The sequence below is a fragment of the Sceloporus occidentalis genome, unplaced genomic scaffold, assembly GCF_023333645.1.
Source record: "Sceloporus occidentalis isolate IW3139 unplaced genomic scaffold, rSceOcc1.0.p SCAF_243, whole genome shotgun sequence".
NCBI lineage: Eukaryota > Metazoa > Chordata > Lepidosauria > Squamata > Phrynosomatidae > Sceloporus > Sceloporus occidentalis.
In genome coordinates, this window is record NW_028317223.1 from 501,875 (window position 1) to 526,851 (window position 24,977).

Sequence of the window (24,977 nt, forward strand, 5' to 3'; positions counted from 1 at the left end):
CTCTAGACTGTATGACCCTGAGAACCTACCCCAGAGATTGGGGCAAAAACCCTGAGGGTTTCTAAGTCTGGTGCCATATTTAAGACCACAAACATCACAAGGTTGATCCAAAAAGAGATTGGTCACTCTTGTTCGAAGAGCTTACAATTGTACCGTAACGTTTTTGGTTCTATTTATTATTATTTGTAATTAGATGAGTTTTTTAAATCGGGTTATACCGGATTATTCGTGAATTGCCGCGGGGCAGCAGGGTCTCTAAACTCACGCCAGACTACCTGGGCTGACCCGGGCCGGAACTGGCCGTGTTTGTCAAGGAACGGCCACCATAAAAACCCAAGAGTCTAAATCCTTTCGGATGTGGTTGGTGGACAATCAATAGGCGAGAAGCCAGCGGTGCACTGAGGAAGGTGTACGGGTTGCAGGACGTCCATGCGCTGCTACGATACAGGCGCAGGGCCGGTTGGGGCAATCGGTGATCTCCTCCGCCGGTTGTACCAGGCCTGTACCTGGGCAGGGCAGTTCTTCCCACCATGCGCAGCTCGCTGGCTTCTCGGGCCGGTGTTTGACGCTGTATCCCGGCGCTCGGAGACTGGGGGTAGCGTGAGAGAGGACATGCAGTCTATTCAGAGACAGGCACAGACTTTCACTAGGTCACCAGGGAGTACAAGGTTAGTTCATATACCGCAGAAAGGGGTTTATTCACTAAAGGGAGAGTTGTGTTGTCAACCCCTTGGGGTCTATTGACCAAAGGCCTCCTATACGTCGTGAAGGGCCAGCCTCTGTGAGGTTCTGTCGCAGGAAGCGCTTGACTGGCCCTGTATAATGTATAGGTATATCAGTGAGATTTCTTCAGACTCCCCACCCATTGAATTATACATTGTACAGGTATTGTACAGAGCTTTGCACTGAAGAATCTTGCCAGTATTGGCCCTTCATAATGAACAGCGAAGCGAGAGTTAAAACCACCCTTTAGTGAACAGACCCCTATGTGTCTTATACAGAGGCTGCTCCGCTGAGCTGTGTACACTAACTGGTAATCATATTCTTTGCGACCATCGCGGCCCTGCATGCTGCATTTTGTATAACTGGCCAAGAATTTTAACATTTATGCTCCTCCCCTCTGGAAAGCTTGTACCCGTCCTTGAAATATTTTCTCCCAAGAAGCCCATCACTCCTATCACTCAGATCCCTCTCCTCCTGAACCCAGACCCATTTCTCACATTGGGACAATATAATAAGAATATTATTATATATAGACGAACTTGGGTGCGCTCCGTCTGTTTGATCGCACTCACTGCCCAGTTTCTGCCCGCTAAAGGTTAACTGGGGTTAAACTGGGACTAGCTCCACCCCTTGAATAAAGCCACACCCCCAGAAAAAGTGAGCTCCAGGTAGCCTACCCTGTGAAGTTTGCAGATATATATATATATATATATATATATATATATAAATTCCCATAAGCATATAATTTATAATAAAAATTACATAATTAAAGCGTTTTAAGTACCTTTGTTTTCTTTTTGAATACACCATTTATACGCAGCGTACAATTCCAACGAGTCACTGATTATCACTTTTAATGTTTTGATGTCATAGGGATAAAAGGTCAGATCTGCTTCTCGTTATCGACAAGTTACACGGGAGAAGTTATACAGGGCTTTGAGATGTTTCGGTTACACGGGACACTGTGAGAGCAGATATATACAGCCTGATGGGGCTGAGGACGTGTATATACGGCAGCCATAACTTTATGGCGTTGTTGGCGCTCAGAGTTATGGGATTTTTTCACCTACGTGGCACGGGTCTGCGGGTCTCCGACCTGCTCTATTTAATTTCAAAAGAGATCCAACATGGTCACAAAGCGAAGGGTCCCAAGATAGCTCTTCTGGTAAGGTGGGCTTGTGGTTCTGTCCCCTTCCATCTTCAGACCTCCCCACACCCCCCATTGCCAGCAAACCTCATCCATGCATCACAGACTCCCGTCCTGCACCCCAAAGAAAGGAAACGACGTACCCAACAAAAATCTTTTAATTGAATCATCACGTGCCACAAGTCTTTCGTACAAAACATACTTTAAACATATCAAATCGGAAACATCAGAAAGTGTAACATTTGTCGTCAGAAGTCTTTACAATGCAGTCAAAAATCTGAATGAACCAACATCCGATACAGCAGAAGACGGACGAGGACCTGTGATTACCGGAATTCTCCCGAACGCCATTTAACCCATTCTCTAGAGTCTTTGGCGTCCGACGGAATTTAAACGCCACTTTGGAAACACGGGCTTTCAGTGAAGTATTAGCCGTAAAAATTGGTAATTTTTTTATAAATATTAAGAGGTAGTTGTGCTTAAGCAAGCGAGAAGATTTCCAGAATAAAACGAAATGTTCATCCGTCAGATGCTTATAGGAAGGGGCTAGATTTTCCGGGGATTAATCCTCGTTCCAGTGTAAGGAGGAGTTTGCTTCCACTCCATATATAAATTTTAAGGCAAAAGGGCTACGTTTTGAGAATAATTTTTTTGATATTTAATCATTTTTTTTTCCAGATGTTATATATATATAGAAATATTAAATCAGGGCCTATTGTCCCGAAGTCCCATATAACTGTCAGTATTTAACCATTACCATAGTAATTTATTAAAAATAAAAAAAATAATAATGAAAAACGAAGGATATAATGAAGCCCTAATATGAGAGTAGATTTAAAGCTATAGGACAGGGGCAGTTCTGCTACATGTCCATGTTCATTGTTATGCTTTGCCTGAAAACAGAATGTCGGCATATCGCACCGTGACCGGGCAGTAAGGCATTCTACGCAACGCATTCTTTTTATACCTCCAATTCAATATAGGCTACAGCCCGCTCCACGGGCAGAACGGGGCAACGCTAGTAATGGCGATTGCCATGGTGCCACAGTTAAGACACTGGTCCTATCTTGAGCGTTCAGCAGGCTTTCGCTTACTTAGAAGCCGATATTTGCCAAGGTAACAAGCAACACGTCCGTTATAAGAGGTAGGAGGGGATTTTAATCATTGAAGTTGTGTATTTAATAATAGCCCCTGCATGCAAATTTATTACCGCAGTTTGAAGTCATTAATTTGCATATGAAACAGGGGAAGCAAGAATAAAGGGTAAGGGTGTGCAAATAGCCATTTGCACGTCTGCCCTGTGTTCTCTACAGAGAATGTTAATCGTTAATTAGATTACAGGTTCCTTTTTTTTTTTTTTTTTAAATTATACATTTAGCAAAATTTAAGGATTACGACTCTTGTGCAAAACACATTATGGAATCCAGTCTGGTCACGTACATTTTAGTCAACGCTCACATTCTTTGTAACCAGTTTAGTGTTAGTATAACTAGCGAGTGTTTTAACTACTGGTATTATGCTCTAGAGCGGCAGCTAAAGATTACATGGTTCCCCACTTCACAAATTACATATTACTAGTTAACCTGTAAAAAAAAATTAAAATATATATATATATTCTCCAATGTCCAATACAAAATGTAAAGGTGCAGTTCCACCTACTCTGCCTCTAAAGGCAGACCTATTCCTTGTGCTGTTTGTTGAATGCCCAAATGCTTCCCACTTCTTCCATCCATCATTTTTCAGGGAATGCTTAAGTGTCACGTGACGGCAAAGCTGACACGGATAGATGGTTAAAATGGGTGGGAAAAAAAGCTTTGTCAAAGTGTATTGGTTTTGATTGATTAAATCTTCAGAGAATGAATAAAATGACAGATACGCTAAGGTTTATTTGGTTACCGTGCTAATGAGCACAGTGTCTAAGTGGGACAGCATCTTTAACAGATGGAGAAACTTAGGGGCTCCTGCCCTGGGCCCCACACTGCCGCTAATTAACACTCTCCCTTCACGACCATCAAGATATGACTTCATATTCCACCCCCATTACTCCATCCTAAAAGCAAAGGGACCCCGCAACCCATGAGGTTCCAGAACACCCCACGTTTAAACCAATATCTATATCACAAAGCCATCAGGCTGCCGTTCTTCCTCCCCTTGCTAGGACCCCCAAGAGGACTCACCAGCCTTAATGACTATTTTCCAAAGTAAGCAGATTAAAAAAATAAATTCGAAAAAAGAAAACCTTAAAAAACTACAACTTCCGGCGTATCGTATAAACACAAAGTTCCCCAAAAGCTCGCACATACAGTTAGTGACTGTCTTCCATTGAAGGAATAAAAATGAGTTCACAAAACAAGAACGGGATCCATCGCACAGAGACCTAGCACGGCAGAAGGTAGAGCAGTGAATAGCTCAAAGGCATTGAAATGCCCCAAAATGCCAGATCATTCTAAGCAGAACAAACCGGTCACAAAGATCTCGATCCACAGACCAGAAAAGTTATGGATTGTTCATATCTACGTCTCTGGCCGTCACCCGGGGGGTCCGGCTGGAGAAACGCAGTGAAGCCGCCGTGTTTGACGAGCATCAATCGTCCAATCAGATACGGCCTGACGTATTTCGATTTCAACGTGCGATGGATCCCATTCCCGCGGGGGGCACGATGTAGCAGATACCAGTAAAGTACAACAGCGGCTCTGTAAATGCTGCCCATTTTGGGCAGAGACAAGGAGGTCTATCTAGTCAGTAGACAGAAACTGATGACACAGCACCTAGTTACTATCGAGAACACCATTTAGTCAACATGAGAAAGCATATCTATTTTTTTTTTTTGCTAGTGTTTTTCTTAAAACATTAAACTGCTCGGTAACCATGTCGACGTGTGCAAATCGGGCTAAAGTTACAATGTCATTTTACGCGACTACATTTTCTAACATGTCTTAAACTATCGTAGAAATTCCGAAATCAGATCACTAAGTTCTCAGGAATATCAAACAAAATACATAAAACTCCACGAGATACAATCGGAAACGGTTGCTACGTTAAAAGACAAAATGTTCGTCTTCTTCATCGTGGGAGATGAAAACCCAAAAGACATTTCTGCCTTGGGGGGGAGGGGGGTAAAAGGGTCGGTCGGTCGGTAGGTTTCACCCCGAAGATTTCCGTCACCTATTCCACGGGGTAAAAAAAACAGAATGGAACGCGAGGTTTACGTATTTTGTTATTAAATAGCAGACATATTCAATACATTAAAATATAAAAAGTACAATTTTTGTTCGGTAACAACGCTCTCTCTTTTTGTTTCTAAAACTCAGAGCTTTTTCGGCTTCGAAATATTCCTCTCCGAAGTCGCCTGTCCGTTCCTCTGCACTTTGTCGTCTTCGCTTTTGTATTCTTGCGTCTGCGTTCGGATTTCCTTACAGCGCAGGGTGATATCTCTGCATATTACAAACAAAATGTGTATAAAGAGTTAATTAGGCAACAAGGTCCGCCATCTCCCTTAAATACTGTGTTCAGGCACTAAAATTAAAGTATTTTATTCGTGGAATAATGAGGCCTTCTTGTAAGGCTAGAAGAAAAGAGGTTTCTTGTTAACCCCTTAAAAACAATGCATTGGGAGCCCGTACATGTACCGGCTTGGTCATTAAGGGGTTAAGCAAATATTTTAGGGCATAAATATTTGGGATTGAGTCACGTTATATGGCGATATATGCCCCCTCCCCCCCATAGGTGCTTCATTCATTAACGGTGCCCAGAGAGGGCTTTTAATTGCTTGAGAGTCTCTTTTGGTTAAATTGCGGTGCAGTCCCACTGATTCAGCTCCTTGGTCAGCAATATATCCTTGAACAATTAGACAGGACTCGCCAAACTCGGGGTACTTTGACGTACTGTCGGGATAAGCAATATACGGCCATACAGTGGGACAGAATCCGCAATATTTAACCCCGTAACGACAAAGCCCGTACATGCACGGGCTCACAATGCATTGTTCTTAAGGGGTTAATGCCGCAGATGGGCGTTTTTGAATGGTATTTGCTTGGTGACAACATTGGAAAAGATGTCATTACGGATGGTGTTACCTCCTTCGGGATAAGATACGGGGAAGGACTGATCTTGATGGATTTTGTGTCTTGTTTGAACCGAGTGACTACGTAATGTTGGCTCCAACGCCTCTAATAAAGTCCTAACAAACGGTTTAATACAGAGGGGAGAAAGTTACCTTAGGAAAAATCTCCACGCTGTCCAAATAAGCGCGATAACGATCCCGAGGATCCAGCACTGCGTTACGTAGAACGGTAAAGGCAATGTTAAGGTGATCGGGTCATACTTGATGACAATAAGAAACTCGGTCACCGTTATCGCAGCCACCATCCACGCCTGCTGCCCCAGCTTCTTATGGATCTTCCTAAAAGAGAGTAAAAAGAAGAGCAATTTTAAAGGGGTCCGTAAAAAAAACAAAAACAGTATTCTGTCACTCACGAAGCGTGATCTTCCCATAAGAAGGGGTCCCATAACATATGGGGGTAAAAATATTTTCTCCGACATAAGAATAAACAAAGCAGGTGATTGGGATAAGTCGACAAAATTTACAGGAAGTTCAGTAGATGCATGGAGCGGCCTTACGGCTGATTTGGCTTGTACTGATAACCAATCACTTTTCACCAAAAGGCATCTCTTGTAATTATACAACGACCTTCAATCTACCTAATATTTCTGATCGTTCAGAGATACTATGAAGATGGACTAAACTTACGAATCGTCCATGAAGTCGTAGATCTCTCTCATGGCTACGCCGCCAACGTTCACAAAGAAGACCAACCGTAGCAGGACCAAGCAGTGTTCCGGCGGCATCCACAGGACAAATTTGAGGTAAAACGTGTTGAGTTCGGCCAACAAAAACTGAAAAGGAATTAATAATATTAATGTTACAAATTCCTTCCGGCAGAAACGCAATCATTCAGCGTGCGTGGCGCTTCTAATAAACCGCGTTCGTCGTTAGCCATATGCGACCGAAAACCCCCCCCCAAAAACGGCTGCTTACGGGCTTAACTTTTCTGAAACATCAGAGAATATCTGCGGATCGGACATAAAGGGGGAAAAATGCTTAACCTTACATTTATAAACGTAATAAATATGTGAATATTAGAGAAGGTTAATTATTTCTTATCTTATATGTACTTTATTTTGAAGCCTACAGGATTAGGCTTTTGTCATCAGAAAAAAAAATTTTGTGGCCTATTCATTTGGAGAAAAACGGGAAAAAAAAAAAACATTTACATTTGCGCTCACCCACAGAAAAGCCTATAAGATATATTATTTTGGTTCTTTTCACCCTTTAGGAAAATAATCTATAACACTATACAGGCGCACAGCGATCGCGTGGTAGCCGATACTTGTGAAAATTTGGCACGGCGTTTTGGAATCTGCCCGTTATCTGTAAAGAATAGCAGCAGGCTTTCCATTCAAACCTGATCCCGTTCATAAAGGTGCAAACAGAAAGTCTGCTCTCCTTATCTCACGTCTGGGAGATAAAAAATGTATAAAAAATGGTGAGCTCAAAGTTTAAAAAAAAAAAAAAAAAAAAAAAAAAGATTTGGTGCATTGTGTGTTTTTAAGATTGTATAGATCAAACAAATAAATCGTATATATCCGAACGTAGAAATTACATTTTTATTTGTATTCCTTAAGAAAGTTATTAAATAAATGTCACTTGTAATAAACACTAGGTGGCTGCACTTACTGGCATAGACGCAACAATGATTTCTGATCAATATGTATTTGAGGAGAAGTAAAGCACCGAGACTCCAACACAGATTGTCCTTGATCCTAAATATTTAAACCTAAACATAAATTGATATTATCTGTAGCAGCAGCTCCTAATCGGTCTGCAAAAATAAGGAGTTAAAGTCTTAAAGGGACACTACAAACTAAAGCACTCTGAGTAACCCTACTTGACACAGAAGATGTAGTCCTGCAGCAGCCCTCCTTATCCATGGTCCAACTATTCTTGTCACCAATTGGCTGCTCCAAGCAGCCAATCAGTCGCAGGAACGGGCTCCCATTGAAACGAAAGAAAGTGCTTTCCATGCATGCGCACAGGGCTTTCTCCTTGTACTTGTAAAATGGTCAACGTGAACATTTAAAGGGACCACACGCTGGAGCGTCCTTTTAAATGTGCGTTGCCGCCATACGGATTCCGTCGCAGTCAACGGGGCATCACAGGAAATATTTGCGTGAGCGATCAAAGTCGTATACGCAATGTACGTACCACAAATATGATTCCGCAGACTGCTAGCCACCGGCGCAGGTTCGAAGCGGGTTTCCATTCGAATTTGACCCAGCTGTAAGGTGTGAATTGAAAAGCTATTCTCTTCATCTTACCCCTGGAAGGTAGAGTTGGTTCCGCTGTTAATCAGTAAGCGCCTTTATACACAGTGATAATGACAGAAGACATTTATATACGTCACTGCAGGAGTTGGCGCGGATCATGAACCGCACAGGACACGAGTTCGCTTACCTGTACGTAGGGATATTCCAGAGGCCCTGCCATTGGTACGGCTTCATCGAAAGCCACTTTAGGGTCTTCATCCCGCAATAAATTCCAAATCCGTTACAGACCAAAACATCCATGATCCACTAAAACCAACGAAAGAAAAAGTGTGACTTAGCTTGACTTAATATACGTAATATTCCTGCATGCAAATACTTAAGACATCCATCGTGTCTGGAAGGCTGTGTCACGGACTACCTAATGATTGATTAAAGAAGCCTCCGTTACCCTGTGGACATTTTAATTCGTTAATTAGAAGCAAATCCCACCGCTCAAAGGGATTTTTCTATTTTTTGTGGCATTCACCAAAGGATACAATAATGCCTGAGGCCGTTAATGCCATCTTAGATGGCAAATAAAAATATATAATATAATAAACATATAATTTGGGTTTTTACACTGTATGTTATATTATAGCTTCTACGATTTCTCAGGTACCATCCCCTGCTGTATATGTACTGCTCCTTCAGACTTGAAGACCCCGTACTTTAACTTACGTGGTCCCACCAGCATTCACTGAAGTTTGGCAGCTGATGCTCCAAGCTGTATTCCAGGAACTCGAACGTTACGCTGATAATCATGCACATCCACCAGTCTCTGATCATTAGTGTCTGGAGGAAGAACACATTCAGAGTACATCTAAAAAGGACTTCAGATTAAACTTCCATGCCGTGAGCGTCCAGGTCTATCACAGCTCAATCTACTAGACCAGGGGTGTCCAACCCTGCGGCCCTCCAGCTGCTGCAGGACTACATTTCCCATAATGCTCAGCTAAGGAGTATGGGAGATGTAGTCCTGCAGCAGCTGGAGGGCCGCAGGTTGGACACCCCTGTACTAGACGAACACCCAGACTTCATATGACACTAAATGTGGTAAATAGTTAAACGGACTCGCTCTAAATCACCCAGCTGGACACTGACTAGCGGAAGTCTACGGAGGAACGGACTTCATTAGCATGGCCGCAAAGAATCTGCTTAGCGTCGTGTTTGAAATATCACATGGCCGCAGATAAAGGGAGTTTATTGGAACAAATGCAATCCATTCCACTTTTATTTAACGCCGGACTTTATTACTGGATTTAACACTAATATTGATTTTTATACGGGAGTATTATGCCTTTAAAAGCGGTCTCAGCCATGCGGCAAGCGGTCGTTCTTAGCAGCCCCATCAGCCTTTGTAATCTGGGAAAGGCTGCACTGGCAATTTGTTTCTAGAAAACACTTAGCCTGCTGGGCTTATTAATCTTATTATGTCCCGGCAGCATACAATAATCTTATTGTATGTTAGCGGGACATAATAAAACAATACTGAATGAAGGTGACCCGTGGTTGTACAAAGAACAGCTATTAGTACTCCGGCATGTAAGAATACAACGTATCACTAAGTCACAATAAGAGATCATTAGAAGATCGCTCCGTGGTTTGCATGATAACCAGATCCAAATGACTCAAAAATAAAAATTATTATAATAAAATATTATTAAAGAATATAAAGCAAATAACTTACTTTTATATACCATCCAAGGAAATGTGCTGGAACAAAGCCATCCATCTTATCCTGGGGAAGAAAGGGTCAATGTAAAAACCTGACGTTATGGGTCAGAGGCGGAAGATGCTTTTTAAGAATACACACAGATCTAAAAATATATATATTTTTTGTTATATTTTTTCCCCAAAACATTTCAATGTTATCTAGTCTTTACGATCTCCAGTTTGCGCAGCATTTGGTGGTATACGTAAATACGTGTTCTGCGAGCATTTAAATCACAGCGACCAAAGCTCTACCCAGCGCAGCGGACCACAAAAAAAGGCCAGATATTTTTTTTTCCTTTAAAGCCAATCGTTGTGGTTACAAATCAAGGAGCGGACTAGCAGATCCTCCTTTTCAGGAGGGAATCATCTTCTTAGGGGCAAAAATCAAACCTCTGCATTACTTACCTTACCGCAGATCACTTACTGCCCCCTCAGCACCCATAACACGCTGTCGGCACCGATACTGTCCGAGGGGGCAGACAATAGGAAGTTATCCGCGATAAGGCAAGTAATCAAACTTTACTTCTCGTATGATTAAGAGTGAAGAAAAGAGTTTGATGTTAGTTTTTTGGCTCCTTGTCCTTCCGCTACTAAAGTTTAAAGACAATAAATCCACAATAATCCTTCCTAAACCAAGTGCTCGCTGCCCGCTTGACCCCTCTAAACTGTTATTAGCATGCCGGATTGTACGCTGCACAGATAGAGAGGCGGAAGGTTATGTTCTAGCACAGGGGCGTCCAACCTGCGGCCCTCCAGCTGCTGCAGGACTACATCTCCCATCCCCCTCAGCCAGCCCCTTAGCATCATGGGAGATGTAATCCTGCAGCAGCTGGAGGGCTGCAGGTTGGACAGATCAGAACCTATTGCCAAAGTTTAAAAATAATAAGAAATCCGGGGACTACGAGGGTACTTGAGGTCACCAACAACTTGTAGCAAAATACTTTCATATCCCTTATTCTTATTTTCTGCATTAACGTGCAGGCAGCCCTGAGCTAGTGGGACATTTTTTTTTTTTGTGTAGGACTGTATTGCGGGATTCAGGATAGGTGTCAGATACACGTTACTCTCCCTGTACACTAGCAACAAGTCACCATAAAAACTACCACATTACTTACCCACACATTGTGATAAGGATCGGTTTTATTGCCAGGATCATAGATAAGACAATTTCCGCCATAATCTCTTTCGGGCAGAGGAACGCCCAATTTCGGGTCGATAAATTTCATGAATTGTCTCCCATCGTGGACAGTCTTACAAGAGAGAGAACAAAAGGGAAAGTTAAAGAACTCGTGTTAAACGAGCCATAACAAACACTATTCACTAAACAGAAAATTATTTATAACAAGTGAAATATCAGGCTTTCACGCATCTTATTGGAATTATTATTAGTGTATTATTATTATTATTATTATTATAGGAATTCTTACCTGGAAGAGAATGAAGATAAGGAACAGCTCGTAAACCACGCTGACGCACAGCCAGAACCTCCAGTACGCTGCGGAAAAAAAACCACAAAAAATTCCATTTAACCGACTTTCTTATCACTTAATGTTGGCAAAAAATAATAGTAAGACAGCGTGGTATAGCTGTCGTGTTTTAAAGAGCCAGCGATGCGGACATCAGTGCGACCGGCAGTGTTTGTGCCCTATTTCCAACGATAAAGACGTATGTTTCACTGAAACACCACTCGATAAGCGATCAGGCAGCTGCTGTCCATCTCCAGGACAGAAGACGGGTCAACCAAACGCTGTCCTTTAGACCTAGACAGCACCCATTCTGTGTTGTGCCGCCATGCTGGTACAGGCAGAGATAAGTGGCTTTACAGGGTGTCTCACACAGAGACAGTCTAAAAAAGCAAGAGGTAAGGGATGATCCTGTATCTGAAATCTATGCACGGTGTCGGCAATATTCTGGCCTCTTAGGACACCACAGGGACAGCCCGTCTCCCATTCCAGGCGGCTCCAGGAGGCCTGGTCAACGGGAGGATACCAGGGAGAAGCGGACGAAGAAAGAAGACAGAACGAGAAGAGGCAAGACACGGAAGCAGAGAAGGTAGGGAGACAGAGCGCGTGAGAGCAAGAGAGTAATAGCGTAAGCACGAGACTGTTTTACCCTTCTACTAGTGTGTTGATTTTTTTTCATGGCACAAAACAATAAGACCGTTTATAATCGTGACAATATGGAGAAACCACAGCACACAGCAAAAATACTACCAAAAATACTCATTTCTTATAGCATGGGCTAGCATTTTGCATGTAGAATGCTTTAATTCAGGACTTCCCTGCAATGTAAAAAACTTGAACTACACACTTTAACAACCGTACTATTCACAGAAATAGGGAAGCAGCCATCCAATCCCACCCCGCAATGCCTGACCACCCCACATCCATGTGGGGCAGCTGAACGGCCTTTTGTGTAACCGCTCAGGGCTTCATCGCAAACGGTGGGAGGCAAGTATTGATTTGCAAGCTGAACATTTGGACGTTGACGAGCATGAATGCGTGAACGTGGCATGACCTCTATTGTACCGCATGACCGCCGTACAGCTTAGAGTAAGAAGGTCACGTAGAAATATCAGTATATTAACGAAACAAACAAAAGCCATAGACTACAGCGTGTTGATTCCATAAGACATACAATAAATAATCTAAAACACGCAGCCGACAGACTACATACCGGGATGAGGTCTCGAAAAAGGTCCGTCTTTGGCCTGTGTGACGCCGAAACACAGGAACACCAATATACTAGCGACTATACCTCTGGAATAAAAAGTAAAAACATTTTAATATTGGAATTCATATTGTATATTGCTTGTCGAAAGATCTGCAATTTCCGCGCAGTACCGAATGAAGCGCGTGCTGTGTGACAAGTTCTCTTTCAGGAAGGGATCTCCATGTCCTCTCTCATTCATGCCCTTTAAATATTAGTAGCACATTCACATGCACATACGCATTCTAACACTGAAATAGTATACTTTTATAGTATGCCAACAGATATATCTCCAAACGCTGTTAGGATATACTTGGTTGGACAGGAAACATTCCCTAAAGGACATCGTCCAGTTCAGTTCCTCTCCCTCCCTCAAACACAAGGAATAAACAGGAAGACTTGGAATTTGAGACTGTGGCGTAGGAACAGAATACGGAGTCGATGTCACCTCTATAGTGAACACAATGAAAGGTGGCCGGCAGGGAACGTAGGAGAGAAAATGAAGGGGAGGCTGTCGGAAAGACAATGTCTGATAACACCTGCAGTACTAAGAGGTTTGTTACACCTGAGCCGCTCCATTACCCGACAGGTTAATCCCCAAGCAGGGATCTAATTCACAACATCCTTCAACACGGAGCTCCCCTGAGAAGCCATTTGTTTAGTGTACAAAATCAACAGACTGATCGGCTGCAACGTAAAGCTGTTAAGTGCCAGGTCCGAGATAAAGCAACCCTGGAGGTGCATTAAGGGTTGGTCAGTGTTTAGTAGACATGGGCCATTGTCTTAGAAAAGAATAAAATACATCCTGGCAAATTATTACTGCGTGTCTAAATGACTGGATTTTCATATACTATATAACAATGAAATTCCCCTGAACCATATATACCGCTTTAAATCTTCCATGTGTAAAATGTTTTGAATCTGCCATTGGAATTTCAAATATTTTAAAAAAAGCAACTTTTGTCCATTTAATTAACATGAAATGGATCAGAAATCCAGCACAGACAGGGTTAATGTTGTAAATGAATATTGTAGCTGGAAATGGAATATCTTCATAGGCGTACAGAGGCCCTTTATCACTCCCATCACTCCTGGGTTCCAACGGCCCTTTATCACTCCCATCACTCCTGGGTTCCAATGGCCCGTTGTGTTCGCTGATCCAAGTTTAAGTTTAAAAGGCTGATTGTTAGAAAACCTTTAACAATTAGGTTACAGCCAGAAAATTCCTTTGAAAACAGCTCAGCGACCCCAAACTTTTGAACAGTGGTGTAAGTTTATTTATACCAGAGAGGGCGCAATAATTCTAGCAGATCTATCATTTTATTCTTTCATCTGAAGGTTTAATAACCAATCAGTGCCAGCTTAACAACCAATCAGTGCCAGCTTCTGCGTCACATGACACGAGATCCAGACAGAAACTGAAGCAAAGGGTTACTTTATTAAAGGATTATTTCTGAGAAGGCTTTAGACATTTCGCCCAGAGAAGGAAGCGCCGGTTGAGTCTAAATTCTACATTTGTGTTGCGTACAAACATTGGCTCAAGTATACAAATGTTGCAAAATACAATTTATTGCTACAGAATTTTTTTCCCCTGCGATGTTTACAAACAAAGACCTCACTTGGGTACAAAGCTGATCCACAATTAATGGTTTCAAAGCCCCCCTGGAATCATTAAAAGACGTCAGAGAAGTGTTTTTATGCGTTATAAAACATAAGGAAGTTTTACTTTGCTGAGAGGGTGGTTAATAAGGGGAACAGCCTCCCAGCAGAAGTGGTATAGATTAATTCAGTGAGGGGATTTAAACATGTATGGGATCCCGAATCTAAGACGAGACCAACGACTGATTCAGGTTTGAGCAGGAAAAACGGGGCGACTAGACGGGGGCCGAATGGGGCCGATCTGCCCGCAGATTCTGTGTCATTTTTCAAACCAATGACTTCTTATCTGTGTTGAATTAACCCTTTGAGGTTTGAAATGTGTATTATTTATTGTTGTATATGGGTTTATGGGTAAACAGGACAGAACAAGCTGTAAATAACATAACAAGACTTTCAGACACAGGCGAGGAGGGCCCTGGACAAAGGAGCTCGCAATCTAATACATGAGGCCATTGAGCAGGACCGGGTGCGTAACTGGAAAACGTGTGCCGAGTGAGCAGAAATCAATGACGCTACGGGACAAACCGACATAGCGGGGGAGGGGAGGACAGATCACATACACAAAGAATAAATACCTTTTCGTATTATACGCCGTGTCTTGAGGGGTCTCCTCCAGCAGGGTGACGTACACCAGCGCACACGTGAGGCTAAACAGCACGGTGAGTGTGTGCGCTCTCCTACATCGGGGGAGAGGAAGGACAGAGTGACTAACAATATGGACGGCCGGTCACATAATGATATACGTGTTTGCACATGTGCTTATTTACTTAGCACCAGCTTTATGTCATACGACTTCTATTAAACAAAAAAAAACAAAAACTATTTAAAGGAGTAGTTGATGTAGCGACCTGCCTTTAGAAAGAGAAGGCATGCGGCCCCCATCGCTTTCCCACCTCAATGGAAGCCAACAGGCGCTTACCAAGTTCTAACCCCCACATCAACATTCTAGGAACAGTGTAAGCCCAAGGGGTTGGGGTTTATCGACTAAACAGAGTTTAGTTTCAACTCCTTGGCTTCACTTTACATTACGAAGGTCCAACCACTGCAGGAAGAGCTTGCCTGGCCCTGCATAATGTATAGTTAAATCAGTCAGCTTACACATTGACCTTAATGCTGGAGAAACCAGGCAGTGGCGGAGTTGACAGACAGCAGGCGCTCCTTTTAGTGAATGAAGCCCGTGCATGTACTACGCGATTAGCTGCTCCACCTTCAGAGTCTGCTCCCCAAGGTGCCCTTAAAAACCAAAGAATTCCACCAAAGTGGCAGAGCTACGAGAAACGAGAAACGGTATTTTCACTTCCCCCGACTTTAGGTGCCGATTCTATTGCTTGCCAACATTGTGAGAAATGCGCTCAGGACAGAGCTGCTTATTGGGAGAGCTATTGAGTATCAAACGACGAAGCACCGGAGCTAAAGGGAAGGTTAATGACACGGTCAGAGTAAGTAAAAGCACACGAAACGCCCCGGCACGCTGCATGTCCTATATCTGTAACAATAATTAAAATAATAAAATAAAAACAACAAAATCACAGGATATTTGGCAAAAAATTACTATTGACCTACGGCACTGAGAATACAAATAGCTTGGAGTATATTATATGTCAACCATACAATCTATGAAGGACCCTCTAAGGACAATGCATTAAAGGATTATATATATATATATATATATATATATATATATATATATATATATATATTTTAATGATTGTATTTAAACTCCGCACTAGAATATTTTTTTTCCATACATAACCCTTACTCTGTTACTGGGCGCAGTAATAGATGCGATAAAAAATGAATAAAAAATAAATTAAAAAAACAGCTCACATTAAAGGTGCGGATCCGCTGCCGAAGACATTAACTGCATTCTCTGCTAAGCAAATAAGCGTATATTTGTCTCGGTGGAACGGCACCTTTAACGGGAGGTTCCGTGTTTTCGTCCATCGCTAGCTGCCGGGTTACGGAACGCCAGGACTATCCAGAAAATATTTGGTGATGCCGTAATACGCGAACGTGCAACGGCCGCCCCGCGAGAGCATTTATTTAATCGATCTCAGATAAGAAGTTCCGTTATTTCAAGGACTATCGCACTATCATCTTGGAGCGAGTCCAGGGATCCCAAACACAAAACAAGAGTATTTTTCCTATTTCTACATCGCTTTTTTTCAAGGCTTCTTCTCACCGATCCGGGCGATAAGCAAAATAAACAAACAAATAAATAAATAAATAAATATCGAGAGCATCCGATTCCACTAATTCCTACCAAGAAGATTAGGGGATTAAAGGGTGTTTGAAAAGAACAGCGTGTGTTAAACGCTGACCACATACAACCGTTTAGCCGTGTCATCCGTACAGACACGCTTTCAATCATATGCCGGCAGCCCATGCCTTCCATCTCCTCCGGGGATACCATGGGAAACTCAGAACGCACTCAGAAACGCCGATAAATACAGAATAATGTTCCACGTTATGTGAAATTTACCAAAAACACGTTATTGCACTATATACTTTAACAATATAACTAGCAAACACAGAATCTGCCGGCAGATCGGCCCCATTCGGCCCATCTAGACTGGCTGTTTTTCCTGCTGCGAAGACCTTAATCAGTCATTGGTCTCGTCTTAGATTCAGGAGCCATATGCCTATCCCATAGATTAAATTCCCTTACGGAATTAGCCTCTACCACTTCTGCTGGGAGGCTTTTCCATGTATCTACCACCCTCTGGTTTTAGAATACGGTTTTGTGACCTAACTTTTCTCCTCCTCAGAATATACACGCCTTTTCTGTATCTTCGGTGGTTTAATGATAATAATCAGAATTGTTTTGTGGCAGACAGTAGGCTGCGATTATTTTATCCTCATTCCATGGCCAGCGGCAACTATCTGAAATAAAATGTTTTTTTCAACCAATCGGAACTCAGCTGCGACTTCAGCCGTTCCGAATTCTCTCTTCTGCCCCTCTCCGTCACTCACACTAACTTCTCTCTCTCTAAAACGATTCCTGATGTAAGAAACAGATCAGGACCGAGCCAGGACCATCTTGTGACCCGATTAGCACGTATGAAAACACTGAACAAGCTAATTAAAATATTGATCCCCCCCCCCCCCCCGCACCCCATCCATTTCCTCGATATCAGCCAGACTGAACAATCCAAGCATGTGACACTTCTACATGTCCAGGAGGTGCAAACGCTTCACGGACGGCATTAAAAGGGTTAACACGTGGAAGCGAGATAACTGGTTAAAGGCCAGTTGAATTCAGTTCTCATTATGTCGCCGGCAGAACATTCTGCGCCGTCAAAAAGGCTTAATGGGAACAGACAGGACACTTCCGGGGTACGTTATACAAGTGGCAGGGAAGGGCCGCGACGGACACAGCGCGTCCACAATCCACCACGAGATCCTCTTCTCTTAGAACCCATAGTTCCAGATATTCCAGAGAATAGTATAGAAGCCACAACCAAACACTAAACGGTTAAATACCGCAATCAACCGCTGAATATTCATTTACGACCACGTTCTACTATGTATGAGTTTCTGCAGCGCCGACATATTCTGTAGCGCTGTACAATGGCATTTTCTGGACAGCTTGTATATAAAGGGACCCAAGGATGCGATATTACTATTTATTGTTTTATATAGCGCCATCAAATTCCGTATCGCTGTACAACGGTTAGACAGGACATAACATAACAAATTGACTTAGAGACAACAGGTGCGGAGAGCCCTGCTCCCAGGAGCTTACACTCTAGAGATAAGGCAGATAAGAATGGGGCAGACTAGAGGAGTCTTATCTGCTGTCGTATTCTAGATTTCTACGCAGGGCCTGGTACACTAAATGCGTATTAAAATAAAATGTATATTCTGTGAGATGCATTCATTCATACTGAAAAAAAAAATAAAAATAAACTTACTTTGGGGAGAAGCTGCAGCCAACAATTGGCAGGCAAGCGCACCAACTGAAATCTGCGAGCGTGCCGTCCATGCATGCGCAGGGGATGCTCCAGCCGACTGGCAGCGAGTTAGCGCTTATCAGGAGATGTGTTTGCACATCTCCGGCACGGCGAGTACCCGGGGGGAGGGCAGGGGAACAGAGCCAAATGCGTATGAGGGGATTCACCGTGACCCCAAGCATTGGCAAGGGGGACACCACGGAAATTTAAAGTGCATACGATGGCTGGAGGTGTGCGTTCGCGAAAAGCGGGAGAGGAATAAATGCATAAAACAAGACATTTTTAAATGAAACTAAAGAATATATATATATACACACACACACACACACACACACAAACAGGCTTTGCAGAGTAAAACGGAGTTGCATAAAAAGTGATTCTAGTGCAAAGTTTGAAAAGCGGTCTTATCTCCATAGCAACAGGACAGTCTTATCTAAACGGCGATAAGACGTACTTATTTTAGACGTCACCTCACGTGAATTAAAATGATAGAAAAAGTCCGCTGCCAACTGGAAAAATAATCTGGCAAATGTCCAAATCCTTATAGCAAGAGAGCACCGGCGTAACTACAGGGGTTGCAGCTGCGCCGGGGTCCCGGTGCAACCCCTTCTACCTCTCTCCCAGTGCCTCATCAAAATTGTTTAGAAAGGGCCCCGACTGACCTTGACCTCACCAATTCAGGTCAGAAGGGCTATTAGAACTGGTCCCGGGAGACGTATCGGGGTCACGTGACTGCCTGCACAGTGTGCATGAATGCGTATGTCTGGACGTGTAGGTGTGTGTGAGAGAATGTATGTGTAAGTGGGGCAAGATGGAGTGTACACCGAGTATGAGTAAGGGTGTGTAATTTGTGTAAGATTGTTAACAAGCAAAGGTCAAAGGTGGCACAGACAAGTTGTTTGGGGGCAATGACGGCACAGACTAGCTGTTTAAATTAGGGGGCCCGGTCGAGATTTTCACACCAGGGCCCGAGTTTTCTAGTCACGCCCCTGCAAAAAAATATGTTTTAGTTGTTTTCTGATGTCTGCATAAAAACAGAGACTCGGGGAACAAAACAAATACTGCCGGGACACACAATGTCCTTCCTTATTTACAGAACGGCTGAAACTTTTGCAAAATATGTCAATTACACAACTAGCTGACAGCCAGATACTCGGCTTACGCCCCGACCGGGTCTTATCTAACATCTCGTTCCTTTCCAAACAGCCGCTCATCTGCGTGAAGTGCGACTGTCGGAATGCGGTCATCTCGTATGACGTTCATTATACTATTATATATATATATTATACATACATATTATATATACATTCTATTCATTACATATTATATTATATATATATATATATATATATATATATATATATATATATATATATATATATATATATATATATATACACACACACACACACACACATATTATATATACATTCTATTCATTATATATATATATATACACACATATTATATATACATTCTATTCATTATATATATATATATATATATATATATATATATATATACACACATATTATATATACATTCTATTCTTCTGACGATAGCCCCGATGCTGTGTGCATTTCAACGTTTAATCCTTCGCACGCGTAGTATGTATTTGGCGGGCGGGCGCAGGGGATTTGGGTGCCCTAGAGAACTGGGTTTTAACACACGCTCCTTCATTAAAAACCACTAGGTATTTGCCTAGGGGCCAAACTGCACGGGAGACCAACGAGCCAAGCAAAACAGGTCACACGGGACCAGCGTTCACCTTAAGTAGGGTCAGACGTGAAGAAGCGGAGAAAGCAGATCCCTGCCTTCCACACTTAGTGGTGTCGGTTGATCCCTTTCCAACAGCGGGGTGCGCGCATGCATGCAGAGTGTGTCCGGGTGGGAGCTGGCTTCTGGACCCCCTGTGTATCGGAGCGACCGGGGAGCCACTTATCAGCACACGACTCTTATAAGGAAAGGAAACAATGGCCGATCTTTGTTTCCATTCCCTGTTTTCAGAACATTCTATGCCGGGATAATAACATCGTTACATAAAGCAGGACGTGTTTCTGTCCCAAAACCCTGTGTCTTTACAGAACTTTACGCCAAACAACCCGTGTAATCAGATTAAAGATTACAAGCCGTGTGCACACACATGCCCATCTACTTTAACTTCCTGCAGTCAAACGGGAATGATTTTTCCTCCCCTTTTTTTTTTAAGTTGCTGATTGAACCAATCAGCAACTTAAAAATAGGGGAGGAACCAGGCAGCCTTTCAGAGGGTGGGTGGGGGTAAAAGGGAGCGCAGGAAATTAATCAGCTGATCCTGCCACAGTCTGCCACCAATCTGACGAGCCAAGGCTACGGAGGCTACTGAACGCTGCTAAGGTGACGGTTCCCGCTAAATAAAGGATTGATTTATTTTAACCTCGAACGTTTGCTTATCTGAGCAGTCAGGGCAATTAATCCCCGCTTTTATCATATAGCTGTAAACTTTACAGCCTGGCAAACTTCACTGCCTAGGAAGCCTCGCATCTGCCTCCCATCCGCCTCCCCTGGCCATGCTAGTCTTCATGATGTTCTCTCAAAGCAAACCCCCCCCCCCAAAACCTTAAATGGTATTTCCCCCGTTTTTAACCTCAGATACGGAGGGATCTGTCAAAGAGGCAAAACTAGCATATCTAAACCAAATGTAAAGTTAACCCTCCCCCCCTCCAACTCTTACGAGAGCGCGAGAGAGCTAGATAACGGGGAGGAATAACCTAAATCAGAAGGTAGACCGGAGGCTCTTTAATCCATACGTTGAATATTTCACTCTGTGATTATCATCACATAAGGATATTTATTGCTTAAAACGATAAAACGTTCTCATTGGCTCTTTAGTGGCCCCTTTCAATTCTTGCTACATTATTTATTATAAGTAGCGATCAATATGCATCCCGCTGAAAGGGTAAGAAGGTCGCATGGAAACATCTCGCAGATTGCAACGTTTCCAGGATGCGTATAAACAGGAGTTTACAAATATATATATATATATTTATTTATTTTTTAATTCCCATTTTTTTTCCTCTCAACTCTTTCAAACAAACCCAAATACTTCACAGTTTAAATTATTTAACGTGTTCTTATCTGTGTAACAAACTAATCGGAAGAGGTCTACAAAACTGTAATATCTGCCCCATAATTCATTTATTTGCTATAATAACGACTACATGCTGTAACCTGGCAGCATAAATGTGAAAATGTGTAACATTATGGCTATTTTTTTTTTTTGCCAGGAACATGTTAATTATCACGTGACACTACTCTGTCCCCCCAGATATGCTTTATGCTCCCCCAGATATGCCACTTCACCCCCCCCCCCAGACTCCCTGGTGTCTAGCAGGGCCAGCCAGTGAATGCCTGCGTGATGCGCGTAGACAACCTCCACTGCCGGCACTTCTTCCGTGCTCCACCATAGAAGCCCCGGCAGGTTATGTCACGCCGGTGGTCCACCATAGAAGCCCCGACGGAAGTGCCGGCAGCGGAAGTTGTCTAGGAAGGATCCAGGTCCCCTGCAGCGCTGCGGGGTATCAGAATCCTAACCCTGCTGCTTACCCGAAGAAGGGCTAAATGAAAAAGAAAAACACCCGCCTAGCGCCCGGAACTGCATGCCCTAAGCATCGGGCGACACGAACTGCACATTCCTGCGCTAAACCCCGAATATAGGCCGCACCCCCACTTTAAAGACTTGAAGTGGGGGGGGGGGGGGTTGCGGCCTATATTCAGGCCAATACGGTAATTATATAAATGGTAGATCTCAATGAAACAACCTATTTTTTCCTGCTGTAAAGACTCAAATCTTAATCGGTCGTTGGTCTCGCGTTAGATTAAGAAGCCATATGCCGAGCCTGCGCATGTTTAAATTCTACTTACTTTATAAGCCTCTACCACTTCTGCTGGGAACCCAACCGGCATGAATCAAACCAACATCTAGGACTTAAAACGGTCCAAAGCAAAATAAATAAGACAGCTGGCGACGCCGTCCGGTACGTGCCGGACGCATCATGTGAACACACTGAGATTTCTCCAAGATATTAATCTATGACAGCGCCGCTCCCACCCTACCGATTCATTCAGAGCAAGAAGAAAAGGGTAAAGAATCCTAAGGAATAAATATTGTGTAGAAGAGTCCTGGCATGCTGCCCAGTCGGCACGTATTACCCTATAAACGGGAAACTACGGAACATTTCTTAAAATCGCCTCGAAATAGTTATTTTATTTTTTTTATACGTTTACAAGAAAAAAGATCCTCCTTTGGTCGCAATAAACAGTCCGGGCAGCCGGCTTCTCGTTCTCCAGGCGGCCCATCGCCAGCACGGGAAACCTCAAAGAGTCCCTTCTCCTTATTTTCCAGTTATCCTTCCCTGCGATCCCCTGAGACTTGCGTGGAAACCTTTTAACCTTTTAACCGCCGGACCCGGCAACAGATTGCAGAGAACCGAGAACGAAGCCAAAAAAACGTTACTACCCCCAGGAGGCCGACACCGATTAGACTCAGGGAGATAGCGAACGTTTGGCCTGCAAGATCCGCAGCGACAGACGATACATGAGAGACGTAAAAAGATTATTCATCTCCCACAACGGAATTTCCTAGAATATTGTTTTTGGCATTTTTTTGGCCCTATGTGTCTGCGGCAAAACAAGTTGTTTTTCTCAAGCGCAGAGGAGAGCACATCTTAGTGGAACGGCGGGCCAGTGGTCCCCCAAGCACTTGCCCGCTGCGCCAGATGGCCAGTCCAGACCTTAATTAAACAACAACTCTGTGTTCATATCCCTTTCGATTGTAAGCTCTTGAGCGGGGCACACATAAGCCCAACATTCCTGCCAGGAACTCTGTATAAAGGAACATGAGGCTAGATGGCAGCTCACGGGCCGGGTCCTGATATATCTGTATGTTTACGTGTATATTTGTTATATATGTGTTAACTGCCCCATTTCAACTGTACAGCGCTGAGTAATATGTTGGCACTTAATAAAAGATAATAATATTAATAATAATAATATCCCTGCCGACCTACAAGTTTTGCTTCCAGCATCCTGCCTGCCAGTCAAGGAAATCCATCCTTTATTACACTGAATAATTACATTTAAAGGCATCACATATTGTGTGTTAATAGCACCTCAAACACAACACGCTGCCTTAATCTATAGAAATGACCCAAAATATCGCAAACTCAAACCAAATAATGGTGCTGGGAAGATAAAGCCTTAATAATTCCCCAGATATCGTTACGAAGACGGGCGTTTTGATTTCGGTTGTTGGAGAGATTCCGGGATTCCGGGTCCTTCTGATTAATAAGAGGGCTGGGTGGTCTCCATTTAAACAATGAAGATATTAATCATTAATTAAATAAAATTGCACACAATATCAATAATCGCAAATTAACTCGAGTTGTCAGTTTTCCTATACTCTGGCAATCCCTCGTGCAGCCGCGCAGGATCGGCTTGGATCTATACATTTTCTAGGTCATTTATCATTATTATTATAATTAATTATCATGACTATTTTTTTATACATATAAATGCAAACAAAGTACAAATGCTAGCAATTCAGTGAACCTGCTTTACCAATCAGCACTTTTTTTGTACTTAAAAATATAAGTATTGAGACTGGTAGTAGATAGGTGGCACTGCCTTCCACCAGAGGTGTGAAGGAGGTCTTACCATGAATATAAGCCTCAAACTATGACGATAGCTCTTGTTAGTGACCGAGTTGTAGGCTTCTATTAATCTTTATCTGGCTCAATCTAGCAATGGATACCACTGAGCAGCGCAAGGACCCCCTAACCTAATCTAAATAAGAAAAAGCTAGCTTTTTTTTGGACTCTGAATGAACTCCGTCACGGTCTGCGAATGCAATACAACATATTAAACGTTAATAGAGTGTACGGCGCCGCAGACTATGATAGCGCTATATAAACCAATCGGGATAATTGATCAATAATAATAAATTGTGAAATCAATGACTATGCTCTCAGATAAAAATGACATCAAATTGCTAAAACAAGGGTTAATCACATTATTTTCCAAGGAACACAAGGGGTATTCTTAAACCAAGGGAATAAATACCCCCCCTCCCCCATCAGATGCAATGAATGCCTGGCCTACCCTTGCAGAGGGCTAGCGGGGCAAATAACTACCAGGGGTCTGGGGGCAAAGGACACATGCTAAAGACTTAAGTAGAATGAGCCATGTTAGTAGCCAGCCTGGCTTTGGAATAAGAAGAAGGGATTAAGCCATAAAACAAAGTGCAGAGAAAGTTCGCCGCCAGTAGGGAGGCAAGGCCACCCGCTCTGGGGATTTGCGCGGCTCTGCTCTACAGGTCGGGGGTGTCGGGGCATGAAGGGGCAAATGATTTAATAAGTAGGGGGTTCAGGGCGGTAAGAAGCAGGCAGGACCCCTCACCAGAAGAACGTGTTGGTGCCGTCATCAAAGACCTCGGACTCGGTGGTCCTCAGGCAGCACTCGCCTCTCAGAGGGGCTTTGGGAGCCTGGTGCTTGCCCCGGGCCTCTGGTTCCTCCCAGTAAAGCCCGTCCAGGGAGGATTTCCTGGCAGCCGGCCCCTTCCTCCCGTCATTGCGGATCATGTCTCAGCGGTAGTTGTTGTTTGGGGAAGCCACATGTGAAACGGCTGGGAACCTTCCTCACAGTGACCGGCGGGCGCTGGGGAGGAGCAT

The 24,977-nt window shown here is 43.2% G+C and overlaps 1 protein-coding gene across 1 annotated transcript; it reads right to left on the minus strand.

Moving 5' to 3' along the window:
* Positions 1-5,177: 5,177 nt before the first annotated feature.
* LOC149276248 (phosphatidylserine synthase 2) lies at positions 5,178-24,887 on the minus strand. Its single transcript, XM_089503832.1, has 12 exons — positions 24,706-24,887; positions 14,893-14,994; positions 12,626-12,708; positions 11,377-11,444; positions 11,065-11,199; positions 9,924-9,974; positions 8,915-9,028; positions 8,385-8,503; positions 8,136-8,250; positions 6,621-6,766; positions 6,087-6,272; positions 5,178-5,304 (listed from the first exon to the last, which is right to left on the minus strand). Exons 1-12 carry the CDS (start codon positions 24,885-24,887, stop codon positions 5,178-5,180), a joined length of 1,428 nt encoding a protein of 475 aa, XP_089359958.1.
* Positions 24,888-24,977: the final 90 nt, after the last annotated feature.